General features: G+C 40.4%; 1 protein-coding gene across 3 annotated transcripts in view; it reads right to left on the minus strand.

Moving 5' to 3' along the window:
- The window catches only part of LOC145343962 (septin-11), an 85,983-nt gene that overhangs the window by 34,419 nt on the left and 30,601 nt on the right, over nt 1-20,963 (minus strand). For all 3 annotated transcript variants that reach the window (XR_013886823.1, XM_080190557.1, XM_080190545.1), the window contains exons 2-4: nt 13,835-13,955; nt 1,907-2,102; nt 795-981 (exon numbers count right to left, since the gene is read on the minus strand). Coding sequence is in view for 2 of the 3 variants with exons in the window: in XM_080190557.1 (XP_080046683.1) it covers nt 795-981; nt 1,907-2,102; nt 13,835-13,955 (504 nt within the window). In the remaining variant the exon portion in view is untranslated. The remainder of the gene's footprint in view (nt 1-794; nt 982-1,906; nt 2,103-13,834; nt 13,956-20,963) is intronic.

Here is a 20,963-nt window from a genome sequence, read left to right on the forward strand (position 1 = left end):
AAAAATGGGGCACTGGCTCCATCAGCAGGCATGGCAGCAACTCCACTGGCAAACTGAGACCTCATTTTCCACGGGTTTCAATGTTCGTCCTAATGCAGGACACAGGGATTGTTCTCTGTACTCAGCCGCAGGTGTGGAAGAACTCATTGTAATCATTGAGATATCGGCCAGCAGGAAAAGGCAGGATTGGGACTGGCATGGGACGGCACAATGGTTAGCACTGCTACCTCTCAGCGCCAGGGACCCAGGTTCAATTCTGGCCTTGGGTTACTGTCTGTGTGGAGTTTGCATCTTTTCCCTGTGTCTGCATGGGTTTCCTCTGGATGCCCCAGTTTCCTCCCACAATCGAAAGATGTGCAGATTAGGTGGATCGGCCATGCCAAATTTCCCCTTTGTGTCCAAATATGTGTAGGTTAGATGGATTAGCCTTGGTAAATGTGGGAGGTTATAGGGATAGGATGGGGAGAGTGCCTTGGCAAAATAGTCTATCAGAGAAATAGTGCAAATGCGATGGGTCGAATGGCCTCATCTGCAGTGCAGGGATTCTATGATCTATGAAATTGTAGCCCCAAAGACAGTTTTCTGGTTACCAATTTAAAATAGGTAGCTGAATACCCTGTATTAACCTCTAAAAAGCAACGGAAACAAGCTAGGTAATGTGGTCAAAGAGATCAGTTTAACAGTGACTTAAAAAATGTAAACAATTGCCCATACATACATTCAGAAGTGCAATCAGCATCTTGTTTAGAGATTTGACAATCTCACATTATTAAGAGGGAACAATAGTCAATTACCTTGCTATCTAATTTTTTCATCGTAACAAGATCAAGGGATTTCAGGGAGTGTCCTGTGGGTGCAATGAAGTACAGACAAGCGTGAATTCGAGAGTCAGGATAGTTGTAGAACGAACGTCTGATTTTCAACTCTTCCTGGAGGTAGGCTTCAAACTGTGCATCAATGTATTCAACAATCGGCTTGTAGCTGGAACGCAAACAAGGGCTATGTTATTTAGAAGCATATGAAAAAATTCATGAAGTAAAATATAGGCATTACCTGGATAATTAACCAAATCAAACATACAAACTGGCTTAAGTCAAATTGAAGGAACTGTCTGCGGCTTTTATTTAGAAAAAAAGCTAAAACCCAACTTAATTGGAGCAATTGCAAGATGGGGAACCGCCAGTGAGAGGTGGGGGAGGACGAGGACGAGGACGAGGACCCATCAACAAGAGGGAGGACAAGTGAGCAACAGGAGGAGAAAAGGCAAGTGAAAGAGGAGGAACAGTGAATGACAAGGAAATGATTAGCAAGTGAATGGGGTTAACAAGAGAGACAGGATAGGTAGTGAGTGAGAAGGATAATGAGATAAGAGGGGTGGTGGAGATAGCAAGAGAAGTAGAGATAATAGAAAGAGAGATGGGGAATTAGTCAGAGCACAAGAGAGGGGGAGAAAAGCAATTGAGAAAGGATGGATAGTGAGTGAGAAAGAGGGGATTGAGAGAGAAGGTTGGCATGAGACAGAAAGAGGCAGAGAGCCTAAGGGATATAGTGAAAGGGGAGGTAGGTTAATGAGAGAGGGAATGAAGGCAAAAGAGAGAAAAACAGAAAAAAAGTGCGAGAAAGGGTAAATGGCAAGTCAGAGACAGAGAAAAGGGAAATGTTCCAGACACAAGAGTCCTACTATTGGCTTCATTCCAGATTACTATCTAGTGACAACTGTGGAAAGTTTTGATTTGTAAACATCTGATGATTTGAAACCACTGTTCATCAGGATACTCACGACAGTAATTGTGTGTTTGTGAATTTATGAGTAAGGCACCGGAAGAGCGTCACCATCATTGAACTACAACATAGAATTTTAATGCTGCATTTCTAATAAAAATTGTTATAGAAAAAAAAAACTTACCTGTCTTCCTTGTTTATCTGGTCTCCAAATCCTACTGTATCTACAATGGTCAGCTTTAGTCTGACGTTACTCTCTTGCAGTTCATAGCTGCTTGATTTTAACCGGACACCAGGTTCGGTGTGGGATGCTTGTGTATTTTCAAATTTAGTGTTGAACAACGTGTCCATTAACGTTGATTTACCAATACCAGTTTCACCTAAAATATTAAATTAAAACAAATGCTTTTCAATTCATGTTTTACTCTTGGACTAATCTGTGAAATAGTAAAGCAGAAGTATATTTAGGGATTTTAACAAACTATGCACAAAAGATAACAGTGACTGAACCAATCTAAGATTCACAGCTGATTTTTACTTAAAACAAGGTAATCAATGGTCATATAAAAAGACAAAACAATTTTTTTTTTAAATTCTTTGTGGAAGAGGGGTATCGCTGACCGAGCAACATTTATTGCACACCCTTAGTTGCCAACCACATTACTGTGGCTCTGGAGTCACATGCAGGCCAGACCGGTAAGATTTCCTTCCTAAAATATTTGTGTGAATCAGATGGGTTTTTCCAACAATCGACAGTGGTTTTGGAGTCATCAGTAGATTCTTAATTCCAGGTTTTTTTTTATTGATTTCAAATTCCACCAAATGCCATGTTGGGATTAGAACCCAGGTCCCCAAACATTAGCTGAGTTTCTGGATTATTAGTTTGGTGATAATACCACTAGGTCATTGTCCCTTCTCAGATTAATGCTTGATGCAATCATTAAACGTCTCAGTTCTAAACACTCTAGTCCTTCTCCAAGATACTTGAATCAAGCAGAAGGCAAATGAAAATATAAGAAACAGGAGCAGGAATTATCCACGCAGCTCTTCATGCCAGCTCCAACAATTTAAAAGGGCTGGTCTTACCTGAACTCCCCGCAATATTCCCATATTCTAATTTTATTAGCATCCAAACACCTATCAATCTTGTCTTGGATACATCCATCAACTGAGCTTCCACAGCCCACTGGGGTAGAGAATTCCAAAGATTCACAATCCCCCTAAATGAAGGGATTTCTCCTCATCTTAGTCCAAAATGCCCCCCATTTTCCAATGCTGACACCACTAGCTCTAGACTCATCAGCCAAGGGGAAGTCCCTCAAAAATGTCACATGTTTCAATGAGATCATCTCTTATTTTCCTAAATTCTATAAGCCCAGTCTAATAGATCTATCCCATCGTTCCAGGAATTAGTCTCATGAACCTTTATTGCACCTCCTCCAAGGTGTATTCTAATATTAGATATAATGTGGCACACTCTGTATTATGTGGGATCACAGGTCAGATAGCGCACGTCAGAGGAGACTGTAATGCTACAGGTGCCTAATAGTTGTGTTCATGTCATAAAAGTGTGTTATTGTTAAAGTTAGTTCACAGCATTAGTGTTGGTCATCCTGCATCATAAAACAAGGCACAAGGCTAGAGCATCTTCCTCAGGTAAAGACACCAAAACTACACACAAATGTTCCAGGTTCGGTCTCACAAAGGCCCTATAATGTTTGCAGTGAGACTTCTTTATTCTTGTACCCCATTCTTTCTGTGATAGGGAATAATATAACATCCACTTTCCAAATTTCTGCGATTCACGTGCAAGGAAATTCAGGACACAATAAATACTGAATTTTGTCAGTCTCTCACTACTGAAAAAAATGTTCTGCGTTTTTATTTTTCCATCCAAAAATCAAAACCACAATCTATTTGCTCTTGCTCAGTTACTTGAACCTGTTTTCATTCCTTTGCAGCCTTATTTCCCATTTTGTAACAGTAAACTTGGATACATTACACTTGGTTCCTTAAGACATGGATATAGATGGAAACAACTGAGCCCCAAGTACTGACCCTTATTAGTTACAGAATGTTAACTTGAACAACGACCCATTTACTCCTACTGTTTTTGTCCATTAACCGATCCACAATCCATGCTTACATAGAACACCCAACCCAATGAGATCTCATATTTTTGTAATAATCTGTGACACCACTTCAAATTCTTTTTGGAAATAGGAAGTCCTCTATCAAAGATCTTAATAATGTACAACAGGCCCACAGCAATATGGTTGACATTTAATTGCCTTCTGAAATGACCTAGCAAGCCAGTCATCTTGAAGATACTCTCCCCATTGTATTGTGTGGCACTACCACCTTGCCACATGCGATCAATTTCAAACAGATCTAGAAACTGAAAATTGGGCATGCATACAGTGCTTATGGACCATCATTAGCAGCAGAATTCTATATAACCACATGTTACTCATGGCCTGGCATACCCTCCACACTACTGTTACCATGAAGTTTTGGGGGGGTGGGGGGAGGAGAAGCGTGAAGGATTCAACAATGGCTCAATGATGGATACAGGAGGGCATGCCAGGAGCATCACCAGAATACCAAAAAATGACACCAACCTGCAATACAGGACCACTTGCACACCAAAACAGCAGAAGCAGCACTGCATAACAGTGCTAAGCGGTCCCAAAACCAATAGATCAGAGGGGACTATATCATCATCATTCCTTCATTGCCGCTGGGTCAAAATCATACAATACCCTCCCTAACAGCACTGTGGGTGTACTAACACCACATGGACTACAGTGGCTCAGGAACGTACCATCTTCTCAAGAGCAATTAGGGATGGGCAATGAACACTGGCCTAACCAGCAATGGCCACAACTCATGAAAGAATAAAAAAGATCCAAGCTCTGCAACCCTGCTGCCACATCCAGTTGTAAATGATAGTGGACAGTTAAACAAATCAGGAGCTTCTACAAATATTCCCACCCTCAATGATGGAGGAACCCAGCACATTGGTGCAAAAGATAAGTCTGAAGCATTTGCAACTATCTTCAGCCAGAAATGCTGATTGGATGGTCCATCTCGGCCGCCTCCTGTGCTTCCCAATATTAGATGCCAGTTTCTAGCCAATTCTATTCATGTCATGTGATATCAAGAAATGGCTGAAGGCACTGGACATTGCAAATAGGCCCTGACAACATCCCAGCAATAGTTCAGATCATGTGCTCCAGAACTAGCTGCACTCGCAGCCAAGCTGTTCCAGCACTGCTGCAACACTAGAATCTACCCGGCAATGTAGAAAATTGCCCGAGTATGTCCCACCCACAAAAAGCTTTGTTTCAATTTGTGAAGGACTTTAATTGAACATGAAAGGACAATTTGCCCTGGTTGGGGATCAGTGATGTAAGGGTCAGAGTAAAATCAGAACAGAGAACAATGACAGAGGTTAGGAAAACTTCTATACGTAAGATTGTTGAAGCATAAAGCAAGCTACTTGAAGAAAGTGGATAGGTATTTGAAACGGGGGAAAATGCAAGGTTATGGGGAGAGAGAAAGGCAATGAGATTACTCTTCGCTTGCTCCAGAAAATAGCTAGAACAGAAATGATTGGCCAAAAGGCCTTGTTCTTTTTGTAAGTATGAAAGGTTTTTATTATACATGTGGGGGAAGGGGGAGGTCTGTCTAATCTTGTACAGAGAGGAGTTAGGATAAACTGAATAGCTACTAGCTTGTGATCTTGCAGTAAAACTGATTTTAATCGGCATAACATTTCGCCACTACTTTTTCCTGAAATAAAGAATCTTTTTGTTTTCTTTTTCACGCAGATTCTTTAAATTGTCACACACAAAAATGGTGGAAATAGATGAATATTACAAAACAGAGCAATCTGACAGGCTGATGCCAAACGAGAATATATTTATTGTTTTCTTACAAGGTCTTGATTGTTCCATTAATATGAATAGCATTGATTGGAGCTATCCAAGCATCTTCCTCTTTATTCCCACAGCACTTCCAGTGATTTCCCATTCAAGCTCGGAATCAATTTGCACCCCATTCCATTGAAAAATATATAGTTTAAAAAAAATACAACATACCAATTCCTCTGAGTTCCACAGTGACCTGAAACTTCCTGTGTAGGCTGTGCACAAGTTTGTCTCTGGGTTACTGTGCATGGGCAGCCAGGCACAAAAAAATATGAAGGGCCTGTGCATTTAAGCAAATTGCCCAGGAACTACAGGAAAAGAATGAGAGGGTACATCGATGAAAATGAAACACAGAGGTCAGTTCTTTGTATTGTTGGCCTACTCCTCGTCTTAAACAAGACCATTTTACTCCCACAAAAGCAACATTTGAACAAACCCCACGAGCACTACGTCAGCACATCACTGACAAAGCAACCACTGTGTGTGTGTCAAGTTCACTGAGCTTGTGATCAAATTGTGGTGCAAGGTTTCAGCAATTTGATCAAGATGATTTCCATACATCATACACCATACGAGGCTCACTTGTATTTGGAGCAATTTTGCAAGGTAATTCCTACATCCAATTTGTGAATCAAGCAGTCCAGTATTCCAAGCAATCTTCAATTCTAAAATATATTAGGCAGTAAACAAAATTCTTGACAAATGCATTGTTACAACAGACAAAAGTCGAAACATCTGCATTTTATTTTAAACACAACACGTACCACTCTGATGCATACTAAAGTAACCAAAATGAAGTCTTCTCAAATTTTATACTGGCACTCAACTTGCTGGCATTAAGTTTATTTTCTTATCAATGGAACAAAATTTTAAAACATGTTGAAGTCCAAGACAAAATGTAAACTTAATTTACCAGAGTTTTAAAATTGAAAAAAGATCCTGAAATTGAAAAATAAATTCCTAACCATGCGCAATGTTTTTAATCTTAATCTTGTGATCCCCATAGAGACCGATAACTTGTTAAAGAACAAATGAATTCCCTAACGATTGATGGAAACTTTAATTTTTTAAAGATTTTTACTGTAACAAACAAACCAAAGCAACAAAAACTAAATACTACCTAACAGGCAACTAATGCACTGAACTGAAGAAAAAGGGTATTTTCACATAACCAATGCAATAGAGACATGTCTTATAACTTATTTTGATGTTCAGCACACTTCTGGTGGATATACAGCATTACAAGGTCCAGTCCCGAGATACTCCCAGTATTCTAGCAGGCTCACTTCTACATGCTCTTCCAAATTAAATCTTCTGTCTCTTTCGGAAATCATTCCACTCTGCCCCAGTAAACAGACTTCCATCAGCAGGACACAGTTTGATGACTCCTTGCTCCTTAAATCCTCAGAAATCCCATGTGTTCTGTTGTCTTCTTTTTGAGTAAAGAACAGCTCTCACCAGCATCCTGCTTGGCTGCTAACAGAAGCACATCTCACTACTCTTCACAACAGCTGCATTGTTGCTGTGTCTCTGTATCCACAAAAGAGTTGTCTTTTGTATCAAGTTGTAAAAATTGTCACTTGATTTTTTTTTAAATAGTTTGACGTTTCCCATGACAATTAAATCATGAGCCTGTCTCCGGCAGAGGTTTGGAATTCTATTCGGAATATTCTGTTTCACTTTAAGTTAAAAGAGATAGTTTATGAAACAAAATTTTCCTTAAGAATTTTGCTCTGCAGTTCAAAGCCAAGTTGAAATAAACATTTTAAAATATGTGCATAGCTGAGAGCCTCACACCAAGTTTTTCTATTTATAGCAGATTTTACTGCCCGAGTGGTGAACTGTAAGGTTACATTTTATATTAATAGAATCTGAACATCTCAGAAAGCAGCCATTCCTGTCATGTTTGTGGTAGCTCCCGGAATGAGTAATTCACTGAGAACTACTCCCCTGGGCTCTCTCTTTTTTCCACATTCTTCCTTTTCAGATAAGAATCCAATTCCCTCTTACATTCCTGATTTAACCTGCTTCCACCACATTCTCAGGCAGTGCATTCCAGATTCTGATCATTTGCTGTGTGAAAAGTTCTCTCATGTTGCCACTATTTGCTTTACCAATGAACCTATATCTGAGTCTTCTGCCTCTTAATACTCCCTACCTATTCTCTCCAGACCCCTCATGATCTTGAATATCTCTTTCAAATCTCTTCTCAACCATTCCTCCTTCAAAGGAAAGTTATAACTTCTCGAAAGTATCTCCATGAATGCAGTTCCTCATCCCTGGAACCACTCATGAATCTTTTATTCTCTCTCTCTCTAATGCCTTCACATAATTCCCAATGGGCAATGAATGCTGGCCAGCCAGTGATATCCATTACCTACAAATGAATAAAAACAATTGTGGCATCCAGGACTGGATGCAATTCTCTAGTTGTGGATGAACCAGTGTTTCATACAGGTTTAGCTTCACTCCGTAGGCCTAACTTTTCAGAATGGTGAGTGCTCAGCACACACCATCCTGAGAGTCAATGGAGAATTCACTCCTCGTGCCTCAAAACAGGCCGACTGCCATTTTATGCTCAATACAGCACTGATTAGCAGCAGGCAGGACTTTTGTCCACCCTTGGATGGAAGAGCAGGGGTCCCTGGGGAACTCTACTACAAACATCCCTCCAGTTTGAAAAGCACCCATTAACCACCACTGACTTTTGTCACTCAGCCAATCTAATATCCATGTTCCTATTGTCTCTTTCACTCCATGGGTGCAAGTTTGCTCACAAGTTTATTGTATGACACTTTATCAGATGTTTTCTAGAAGTCCATATACACCATATCAACACCATCACTCGGCAACCCTCTGTAACCTCGTCAAAAGACTCAAAACATTAGTTAAACACGTTTTGTCCTTAACAAATCCATGCTGCCTTTCCTTGACTAACTCGCATTCGCCCAAATGATTTTGTCCAGAATTAATAGGGTGGGATTTTCCATCCCACCCAATTAGGAAACAGAGTGGGTGGGATGGAAAATTTGATGGACCAGCAAAAGGTGCTTTGACATTGGGTGAGAATTTCTAGTCCCACAGTGGATGGGGCCGGAAAACCCCACCCAATCGGTTCTATAAACTTCACCACTGAGGTTAAGCTGACTGGCCTGCAGTTACTCAGCTTATCTTTACACCGATTCTTTTGAACAAGGGTGTAACATTTGCAATTCGCCAGTCCTCTGGCACCATCTGAGTCCAAGGGAGACTGGAACGTTCTGGCCAATGCCTTTGCAATTTCAATTCTGGTTCCTGGTCTCTTATCAGCTTTTAAGTACCGACAGCCTATCCAATACTTTCTCCTGACCAATATTAAAAACACAAAGCTAAAAATTAAATTTGTTTCTAAAGAAAACATCACCCAGAGTAAGTTACTTGGTAGATAGGGAGCCATTGCTATCTACCAATAGTTCTGTTTTTAGGTTAGTCTATTGACAGGAAAATATACAACTTCTCTTGTGTCTTGTACAACAAGTATAAACCACTTACTAGAATTCTAAAGAAAGAGTTCCAAGACAAAAATGTGAACAATAAGTTTGCTATGCTCCTGGTCCTGGGTGGGACATAAGGCTGCAAATAAATAATAGTGTAACCAAAAATATTGCATCACCAACAACATTGACAATATTCTCCATCATGCTTCCAATATTCATATCTCAAAGTAGTGATTGTTTCAGAAATGGTCATTTTTAAATGCACATCAAGCTAATTAAAATATTTACTGAAAAAGTTTTTTGAACCAAATTGTCAATGGAGTTCAAAAATTCCAATTTCTTCTGAATACAAAAGGACAAAATAAAATTTTGGATTTTTCTGCATGTTTTATTGTTCAACAAGCTTAAAATTTAATCCTTGTATAAACTCTGGCAAAAGAAAATTCCACCATGGACAATTGTCATTCAGGATAAATGTAATAGAGCAGCTAACAGTTGTGTTGATGCATTATACAGCAATTTATGACTCTATTTCCATCATCTCAAATGGATCAATTACTGTGTTTGGAGAAAGAGGATCACTCTGCAACAACAGAGGGTAGAATCAACCTTGCCTGCCCTTGAATATATACTGGTTACTGAGCAGCACTGGCAGATGTCAGGGAGCAGGTTTAGTTCAACCAGGAGAATTCTTTTTTTTTTAAAGCCACTTTTTATAAAATGAGAAAGGAGTCTCATACTTGAATAACTTACTTTCACCTGCAGGATCACATGGAAGTTTGATATTTGCTTAAATACAAGCTTGCAGTGTTTCCAATGCTAATTAGTAATTTCTACACACGAATTTCAAACTGCTTCATGCAGAGCAAAACAAGTGACGTGGTTGGCTTCAGGCCATTTTTCACTCTCTACTGAGCTCTCGTGATTATGAATAAACTAAACTCAGTGAGAATACTGTTTTTTCTAGGCCACCAGGGTCCATGTGATGCTCCGCAGACAACGCGTTACTAATGGACAAAAACAGGAGTCCAAGAATGTAAAACATTCTCTGTTTTTTCCAACAGGACATACCTCCTAACAGAAACCTACACACAGGCTGGGTGAAATAGCCTCTGGAACAGCTTTAATATACAAGCTTAGGACCAGTTTGCATTCAACAATTTATGAACTCAGTAAAAGTTATGAAGTGTTGTGTTCAAGTATGCAAAATGTCATTTTTCAAAATATTTTAATCTTCAGAATCCAGTAAAACTAAGTGGTTCAAATTCTGTGCTCCATGCTGTAACATGTCAATAATTGAGTTGTTTTGTCTGCGGAATCCCTTTTCAGAAACCCAAATTATTTTGCAACTAATGTACTGATTTAAATACTTTTAACTGCCGATTCAGAATCATCCATATGGAAATGGGCAATTATTTAATAGTCTGTTACATATATTTTCTTTAAAACTTCACTGCACCACAGTAAAAGAAAGAGAAAGGAATGTACAAGGAATTGTCAAAGAGAAAGTTGGCAATCTCACGTGCAGCTAATAGCGGCGATCTCTCTCCTGCTTTGTAATACTGGAGGTGGAGGGACAAAGAAACAATGAAAATTAAGCACTTTAATAGATTATATAGTCTATCCAGCTGCATGTTTAAATTGGCAATTCACTACACATTGGGTTCACCAGCTGAAAATCGAGCGAGAGAAGCTGGCCGCAACTGAACAGATTGCTGCTTTACTGAGAATGGTTCTACACTAAGCCGTGTAAAGTAGGTCATTCCTAATGCAATTCATTCACAGGAAAATAGCCATTCCCTTGATTATTATTCCATGTACTTTTCATCCCTTCTTTCTTTTTTCCTGACTCCCTAATTATATGTAACAGTTATTCATTTAAAAAAAAAGATTTTTGACAAAATGATCTGAGAATTTGGCTCCTGATGCTAAGGCTGCAAGAATTGTCCAACCCTGGGTTCTCTTTTAGCAGTGGTAGGCTGCCTGCTTAAACTGCTGCAGTACTTTTGGTAACAGTGCTCTCACAGTAGGATCAGGTAAGGAATCCCAAGACTGTGACCTGTTATATATTACTATATTCATATTGAAACAGATGTTGATATTCATTTGACTTTATTTGGCCAAGTCAGATATCCAGACCAACTCTTCCAGTGTAACAGTGTGGATGTAGAATCACAATGTTTCCAGCACAGAAGGATTGCATTCAGCAGTCGTCTTCATGCTGGCCCTTTGCAAGGATAACTCAACTCAGTCCCATTTCCCTGTCGCCCAGCAAATTCTCCCTTTTCAGGCTCTTAGCAATTTCTCATTTGAAAGCCACTCTTGAACCTGCCTTGATCACATTTTTAAGCAGTGCTTTACAGATGTTAACCATTCACCACATGAAAAAGCTTTTGCTCACCTCACCATTCATCTTATAAATCAGTGTCTTCTGGTTCTCAACCCCTCTGAAAATGGGGACAGTCTCCTTCCAACCTAGACCGTTCCTGATTTTGAACACCTCTATTAAATTCTTCTTGATCTGCTTTTCTTCAAGGAGAACAGTGAGAGCTTCCCCAATTTATTCTCATTACTGGCCCCTCATCTCTGGAGCCATTCTCATACACTTTTCTCCTGCATCTTCTTCATACCCTTGCAAAAGTTTGGTACCAGGTTGAACCGATTCATCATAACTTCTTTGCTTTTGTACTCATTCTTCTATTTATGGAGCTCCAGATTTTGTATGCTGTCTTGAATATCTTTTTAAGCACTTTCTCAACCTATCCTCCTTTTTTTTCTTACCAAAATGTATCACTTTTTGCACTTAATTTAATCTGCCTTCTGTCCATATCTTATTTGTTGCCTACAAAGCGTTCAAGTTCTGTTAGAATCTGAGGTCAAAAACTTTCAAGTGCAAATTGAGAGTGCCGCCTCAGAGTCAAGATGACACTTAAAGACACATTAATATAAAAAAGACATGTATAAATAAATATAAGTATTTTAATGACCCAACTGAAAAGATTGCAACACATCAGTGACTCAGATCTTCAAATTCAATATGTCCAATTGCTTGGACTTGAAATTAGGACTTCAAATGTAGATTTTTAGCGTGTTACCATGAAGAAGTTCCAGTATAGCGGCATACAGTCAAACTTTTGACAGGTTAAAGGTGAAGAGAACTGTTGGGGTCAAGTATTTAACTGTTTGAGAGTTGTGCAATGCATTCCAAACCTTCCAAACTCCCAAAAAAATCCACAACGAAACCATTAGGCCGGAATTTTACCCTACCGCTCACCATAGGAATGGAACGTGCGGGGGTTGAACCATGGAAAGGTCTGTTGATCTCGGGTGCGATTTTATGGTTTCTGGATGAGCGAGGCTGTAAAATCCTGCCTTTAAAGTTTACAGATTACTCAGGCAGAGACAGTTATGCAGACAAGCAGCGTAGCCAAGGAGATTCCTTGAAACAAGGTTGCATTCCAGTATTTGGTGCCTGAGTTGTTTCAGGATTACTCCACAAGCTGCTTTACTTCCCTCCTAATTGGTATTTTTGCTAAACATAACAAAAAGTGCTAGGTTAGGAAGGCAAGAGATCTCATAACTAATCTAAAACAGCTCATAGAATCCCTAGATTCCCTACAGTGCAGAAGGAGGCCATTTGGCCCATTGAGTCTGTACCAACCACAATCCCACCCAGGCCCTATTTCCATAACCCCACATATTTAATCTGCTAATCCTCTGACACGAAGGGGCAATTTATTATGGCCAATCAACCTAACCTGCATATCTTTAAACTGTGGGAGGAAACTGGAGCACCCGGAGGAAACCCACACAGACACAGGGAGAATGTGCAAACTTCACACAAGTCAGTGACCAAGGACGGAATTGAACCCGGGTCACTGGCGCTGAGAGGCAGCAGCGTTAATCACTGTGCCACCATGCCGCCCAGGTTCACTAAGTAAACTGAGAAACAACAGGAGGATCTCTCAAAGTTATGACTTTTATATAAACATTTCAGATTTCAGGGATGGAAAAGATAAATAGATCAAACCATCCCGTTGCAAACACTGTGAATGTTATGGTTGACTCTGTGCCCCAGAGAGGACTGATTGTCACAGAAAGTGCCTTGTATCATCATCACTGATGACCAGTCTGTGGCATCCTCTCCACTGTTCATGCTCCTTAATGTGACATAAATCCTGAATAGTTAAGCTATCCACAACTGCCCCTTTTGATTTACGTCAGCTGGAATTTTCTGGCTGCACATGCTCAGCCACATCTCCTTTCACTGCTGCAGGCCCAGAAAATGCTGCCAGTGCGAATGGCCAGAAAATTCCAGCCCCCATCTTTCAACTTCAGAATCATTAGCCAAATACTCACAGTGACACATTGCACACACTGCTACAGAATGCCTGCAACAGACTGGTTACAATGATATTCCTGTTTTTCCACACCCAATGCCTCTCTAACAAGGTTGACACTTCAGTATAGTGCTACAGGAATGTCTCTTCATTGCGCTGTTTTCGGATATGATGCTAAACCAAGACCATGTCTGCCAAATCACAACAAACAGAATTCACAGCAGGTTAAGGATTTTCCTAGTTTCATGGACCACATTCATTCTTCAACCAGCAACACAAATACCACAAGTGGATAGTTATCTCATTTGATAGTTAGGGAATGTAAATTGAAGTTCCTTCTTTCATGCTTTCATATTGTACTCACCTACACAAAGAATATTAAAGCAAAATCCTTGCGTTGTTGACTTGTTGACTAACTGATCTGGAAGGCTGTCAAATCCAACATGACCAGCAAGATTCAAGTTTCGCAAGTCTTCACTGTGTGACTGCAAAATGAAGAAATAATAGTCACAAAATTGGTTTCTGTAAAAAGCCAATGCTTATTGCCCAATTACACCACCCTTTGATGCTGCTTCTCTTCCTAAAGATACCATTCAGTTTATGCTTCACCTCTGGGAGTGAGGGTGTACCGAGCAAACCCTTCAGCAAGTTCTTGAGGCACAATCTAATATTGTGCAGATCAATGTGAACATCCAGCAAACTAACAATTGATTTTTATCTGACGCAAAATTAAATTAACATATCATGGATAGCAAGATTGTACTTTGATATGAACATCATCTTCTGTCCTATTCTACAATAGCTTCTGCACATTAAATTGCCTAATGAGTCAGGAGATTCTAGTTCAAAGTGCATTGAAAATCTCTACATCATGTTCAAACTATGGAATAAAATAATTGCCAAGTTCTCAACACATACCTGCAATATACTACACTATGATGCAGAGACGCCTGCGTTGGACTGAGGTAAGCACAGTAAGAAGTCTCACAACACCTGGTTAAAGTCCAATAGGTTTAATTGGCAGCATTAGCTTTCGGAATCTCATGAGCCTGAGACTCCGAAAGCTTGTGCTGCCAAATAAACCTGTTGGACTTTAACCTGATGTTGTGAGACTTCTTAATATACTACACTATACATATGCGGTCTTGTAAACAATCATTTACCATCTCAGATATAAAGCCCCAAGCAGGGGCTCAACCCCTGGTGTCTGTTGTGCCAGTTAGATCATGGCTGATTGGTATTTTAATTCCACTATTCCATCTTACCTCTACATCCAGTAAAGACTGAGTGATGAAAATAATCAGCCAACTGACATCTTAAAAGCTCCAATTAAATATTAACTATATCAACTATAGGGGAGGCAATGGCCTCAAGGTATTATTGCGAAACACTTAATTCAAAAACTCAGCTAATGGTCTGGGGAATCCGGGTTTGAATCCCGCCACAACAGATGGTGGAATTTGAACATACTTTAAAAAGAAATTTGGAATTAAGAATCTACTGATGTCCATGAAACCATTGTCAATTATTGGAAAAAAACTCATCTAGTTCATTAATGTCCTTTAGGGAAGGAAATCTGCCACCCTTACCCGGTCTGGCCTACGTGTGACTCCAGTGCCATTGCCAATGTGGTTGACTCTCAACTGCCCAAGGACTACTTGGGATGGGGCAATAAATGCTGGCCAGTCAGCGACATCCATGTGCCACAAATGAATAAAAATAAACTTGTGCCTTTCTAAACTATATTTTGGTGAATCCTACTGAACTTGGAACATCCTGGCTATTAGATATTTCTACAGCAGATGTTCCTTCCTGCCACACCCATCCACGAGATAATAAACATGTTGCATTCATTAAGAAAAGCAAGCGAGACACACCAACCAAGTTAAAGTCCCTTCTCTCTTTCTCCTCCCCCCACCCACCCACCCAACTCCCACCAGTTTTCTCTCGTATTATGACTAAATGGGCAGTCTTCATACACCAATCTACCTGATGAATGTTGCTAAGTTAAACAGTGCAAGCACCACCACTGCTCCATTGCTATATGATTTGGGAACTATGCGGTTATGTATATGCATACAGCGGTATCCAGAGTGCCACATCACTCACTACTGCACTACATTTTGTGTACGGAACTAACAATGCATCAGTCTGGTGTGATTGGAGAAAAGCATTCAAAGAAAGACCCAGTGTTTGAGTTTAAAATTATTTCGATCTTCTGAGAAATAACCAATCTTTTTAAAAGTTTATTTATTAGTGTCACAAGTAGGCTTGCATTAACACTGCAATGAAGTTACTGTGAAAATCTCCTATTCACCACACTCCGGCACCTGTTCCTGTACACCAAGAGAGAATTTAGTATGGCCAATGCACCTCACCAATCTTTTGGATTGTGGGAGGAAACTGGAGCACCCAGAGGAAACCCATGCAGACACAGGGAGAACATGCAGACTCTGTATAGACAGTGACCCAAGCCGGAAACGGACCCCAGTCCCTGGCACTGTGAGAAGCAGTGCTAATGACAATGTCCCATGTGTGGATCATGTTCTCCTCTAACCCATGTTCACAGGCTTTCAGCAAGTGCTGCAGGATAGTGATAAGCGTTGAAAACCTCAATCACTTGGATATTTTAGTTGGTCTTAATAAAGTAGCTGTATTTGGTATGCAAAATATTCATAATGGGATGTTAGTGTGTAATAATATTGTTCAATTGTATTGTAAATTGTGATAAACAGGTATTGTGCAGTAGAAAGTGGAAATTAAATTGATTACATTTGATGCTTACAGGGATTTTAGTTGTGTTTCAAAGGATGCCATGAGTTCTGTATTTATCATCTCCATCATCTCTTGTGGCACTGCACATGAGGAGGCAAGATCAAGGGCAATATTCAGGCAAAGTAAGGTTACAGGCTGAGATAGACCAAAAGCTTAGGCCTTGAACTTCAGTGTAAAAGGATGCCAACTCACAGTGGAGATTAAAGTTGTGCTTGTAGAAATGAACATTGTGCACAGTATTTGTGAACGAGGCGCTCGATGGCACAGCAGTTAGCAGTGCTGTCTCACAGGGTTCGATTCCCAGCTTGGGTCACTGTCTGTGTGGAGTTTGCATACTCTCACTGTGTCTGCATGAGTTTCCTCTAGGTGCTCCCGTTTCCCTCTACAGTCCAGAGATGTGCAGGTTAGGTGGATTGGCCATGCTGAATTGAGCCTTGTCAGGGGAACGAGCTAGGGTAAATGCGTGGGGTTACGAGGATAGGGCTTGGGTGGGATTGTGGTAGGTGCAGACTCGATGGGCCAAATAGCCCCCTTCTACACTGCAGGATTCTATGGGTTCTGTGAAAAGGCTGGGAAGTGTGGTTGAGATTTTTTTTTAATCTATTGTATAATGCTTTCAGAAGTGGAATAATTAAATACTAGAAAGGCATTGCTCCAAATTCTCAATTTGTGTTTAATCTCCAGAAAATTTTGATCCAAAATACCATCTCTTGATAAACTGGTTGCCATTTGTATGGCACAGCTGTACTTCACTTTGCTTGAAATTTATGGCCACAATTTATAAGAGTCAAGTTGTTAAGCTTGGCTGATATGTTCATCACTCGGCAATCTTTACTCAGAGCAGCTGCTCTTTTCATCTCTAATCAAGTAAAATATTCAGAAATTTGACTCTTGATCCTTGGAACACTGGGGAGTTGTGATATGAATAATCTTTAGGAGAATTCACTAAAATATATTTGACAGGGTTATTTACACAGATGCCTTTGGCTATTGTCCTTTGTAAAGCATCCCACACATCGCAGAATCCCTACAGTGCAGAAGGATGCCATTTGGCCCATCATGTCTGCACTGACCCTCCAACAGAGCATCCCATACAGGTCTTATCCCCGTAACCCTACATATTTACCCCACTAATCCTCCTTCTTACACATCTTTGGGACACTAAGGGGCAATTTAACATGTCCAATCAACGTAACCTGCACATTTTTGGACTGTGGAAAGAAACTGGAGCACCCAGAGGAAACCCACACAGCCACAGGGAGAACATGCAGACTCCACACAGTATTGGCATAGCCCATTTCATGCAGCGCTACACAGATTTCTGTTGATTCCTCAAGGAGAGCCACTATCTATATGGTGTTCTTCAATGAATTATTGCCCAACATCTGTCCCATGACAAGTAATGTAGTATGCATGGCATTACCAACCCTAATGAAACTCAAACCACACTCCCCCACGCAACCCACCTCACATTGGAGAGGGCATGGTGAGAGAAAGAAAATGAAATAGTTAACAAGGAATCACACAGCACAAAATAAGGTCCTTCAGCCCATCTGTCAGCTTTTTCAAAGTGCTGTACAGTTAATCCCACTCCATCAATCATTCCCCATTGGTGGCCAATTCTCCAGACTGATATCCAGAACCCCTAAATGGGGATAGAGAGGGGTGTAAACATGGTAATTCTCCTGTTTCCAATTGCTAACTAACTGAAAATGGACATCAGATTGAGGTCAAGACTAGAGTTGGTCAAAATGCTCTCTCCCTCTATTGAACAGTTTTGCTGACATTCCCATGTAAACCTAGATGGTGAATATGAGGTAAGAGGCTACCATGAGATGCCTAAAGCTATGAAAAGATAATTCAGCAAGACTCTTCCCCACAAGATGCCCCAACTCCTGGCCACCTGACCCTTGTACATAAGGAAATGGAATTGTACCTGTGCTCTACTTACTGGATTATGCTATTTGAATTTCATGGGGCTGGAAATTTGAAAAGGCCAGAAGCCTCAGTCATCTCTTAGCTGTGCCGCGGCAACTTGATTAGCACTGCTGCCTCACAACACCAGGCACCCAGATTCAACTCCAGCTTCGGGTCACTGTCTGTTTGGAGTTTGCACATTCTCTGCATGGGTTTCCTCCAAGTGCTCCGGTTTCCACAGTCCAAACATGCGCAAGTTAGGTTGACTTGCAATGCTATATTGTCTCTTTGTGTCAGAAGGATTAGCAGGGTAATGTGGGGTTAAGGGGATAAAGTCAAAGTCTGGGTGGCACTGTTGTCAATGTAGACTTAATGGGCCGAATGGCCTCCTTCTGCACTAGGGATTCTGTTAATGGGAGCATTTTATATTAGCCCCGGCACTCTAGGATAAATATCGATGTAGCAAACAAACAGAAAAGGCTTGGCCATCCTTAGTAATAGGCAGAGGCCATCTCCTTGCTATTTGTAGAAGATTCAATGACTTGGGAAAACCAGAAGAACAGGAAGGCTGACATCATGCCCTTTTTTAAAAAAAATCAAAAGGATGAATCTAAGTTAACCAGACACTTTTAAAAGCTTAATGATGAACCCCAGATAGCGGTTTCAAACCACTGCATGCCAGCACAGCGTTGTTTGAGCTGAAACTAAGGAACAAAGTTAATGAAGAACAGATGTACATACCACAGTGACATACAAAACACTTTAATGACCCTAATGTGACAAACAAGCCTGGAGGAATGTGAGCAGGGCCAAACTGAAAAGTACAGAATGGTCACATATGTTGCAATTGTTACTGCCAAACTCTAAATCCTCAAAGGCTTCCAACAAAAAAAGAGGATTTTTCCAACAGCCTTTCCAGGAGCTCTTGAAAAACTGAGTGAGACTTTTGATTTGCATTGTAAGCAATAAGAAACAGAAAAACCAAATCAAATTTAAGTAAACTATTCCTAGCAGGTTTACACTGGAGTTTATTCTGTATCCCCAAAATGAGTGTTATGGAGAAATTCGAAGATGATTAATTCACCTAAAAAGCAAAAGAAAATCATTCTTTTTCAATGTGGATCCTTTGCAATGTTTGATATTTGCATTCACAGCTTTCAAGGATTTATATAGCATTGAGGAGGAATTTCTTCACTCAGAGGGTGATGAGTCTTTGGAATTTTCTGCTGCAAAGGGGTGTGGAAGTTCAGTCATTGAGTATATTCAAGCCTGACATTGACAGAGTTCTACATATTAAAGACATTGAGGAATACAGGGATTTTGCAGGAAAACTTGGTTGAGGTAGAAGGTTAGCCATTATCTCAGTGAATGGCAGAGTGGTCTCAAAGGGCTGAATGGCCTGTTTCTGCTCCTACTTTTTAGGCTCTTAATATGTTTAGATTACATTTTAAGACTCATTATCAAATGAAATGCCAATTATTATTACTGTTCAAAACAGGTTCCTTGCTTCCAGTTATACTACATACAGGCTTTCATGAGTAGCAGTTTCATCATTGCTTCAGTTATGCAACCAGTGTGGAGAATCACTGGAACTGAATTCTATCTACCTCTTGGGGACTGCCTCATATCTACTACATTGTGGACTCAAATTTCAGATGGTACCTACCCCAAATCACTTTTTCTTCCTCTTGAAGATACTGTCTTTCACAAAGGTGCAGCTCCCAGCAGTGAAAAGATCTTCCCGATACTTCATCCAAGAGCTGCTCGTTCTTTTGTCAAAGCCATAGTTGGAATTTTACACCAAAGTGTTGGCCCCGCACCCCAGCTGAAAAGTCAGGGGTGAGCCCACCTTCAGTTGGCTGGGAACACCCACCACAATTTCAACTGTTATTGGGCCACTGATTGGAGATTAGGAGACGTGACCAAAAGCTTAGCAGAAGGATGGATTTTGAGGAGGTTGTTTCGGACATTAAAGAGAGTGAAATAACAGAGACATTTAGGGAGGGAACTGCAAAGATGAGTGCAGGTGGTTAAAGAGTCAACCAACAATTTTGGGTGGGGAGGGATGCACAAGATGTGGACCATCACTAGGAAGGAATTACTGGAAACTATGGAAGTATCAATAAGATTAGAGACAGGCTAATGTATGATGCACATTCCTAAAGGATGACAAAATAGGCAAAAGGCAACTACAAGACCCATATGAACTCTCCATCCCATTGGCAGTAAGCATGTGGATACTGGCACAATAGAAAGAAATAGAAGTGGCAATGTTTTTTGTTTTTAAGCAGAATGTGGTCAGGATCGGGACTGCACTACCCAAGATAATGGTGGAAGTGAATTCAAACAGTGGGTTTCAAAAAGGAACTGTTAATGATCTGAAAAGAACAGATTTGCAGGGCTGAGGAATGTGATTGCTCCTGCAGAGAACAAGTATGGACACGTCAGGCCAAAAGGATTTTGTCTGCTCTGCAGCCATTCTACAATTAGCTAGCAATCAACACTCAGTCCGAATTCAGAAAGAGAATCTGAGTAATTTCCTCTGTTTCTTCAAAGGAGTGACAAGTCAACTTCTCAAAATCCTATAACTAATAAAGGGACAATAGATCACATACATGACTGATGAATGGTGCTGAGACAACTAAAATTTAAGCTGAAAGATAACTAAGATTCTTCCAAGACTTGCATGAAAGAAGCTAGGTCTGGCAATGGATGGCTAGGCCAATTATATACTAATTCAGCTTAGTTTGCAGCCTCCAAACCAGAGAAAACAAACTTATGTACTGTACAGAGGGATGAAA

Source organism: Carcharhinus amblyrhynchos, chromosome 1 (assembly GCF_965287045.1).
Source record: "Carcharhinus amblyrhynchos chromosome 1, sCarAmb.v2.hapA, whole genome shotgun sequence".
Classification (NCBI taxonomy): Eukaryota; Metazoa; Chordata; class Chondrichthyes; order Carcharhiniformes; family Carcharhinidae; genus Carcharhinus; species Carcharhinus amblyrhynchos.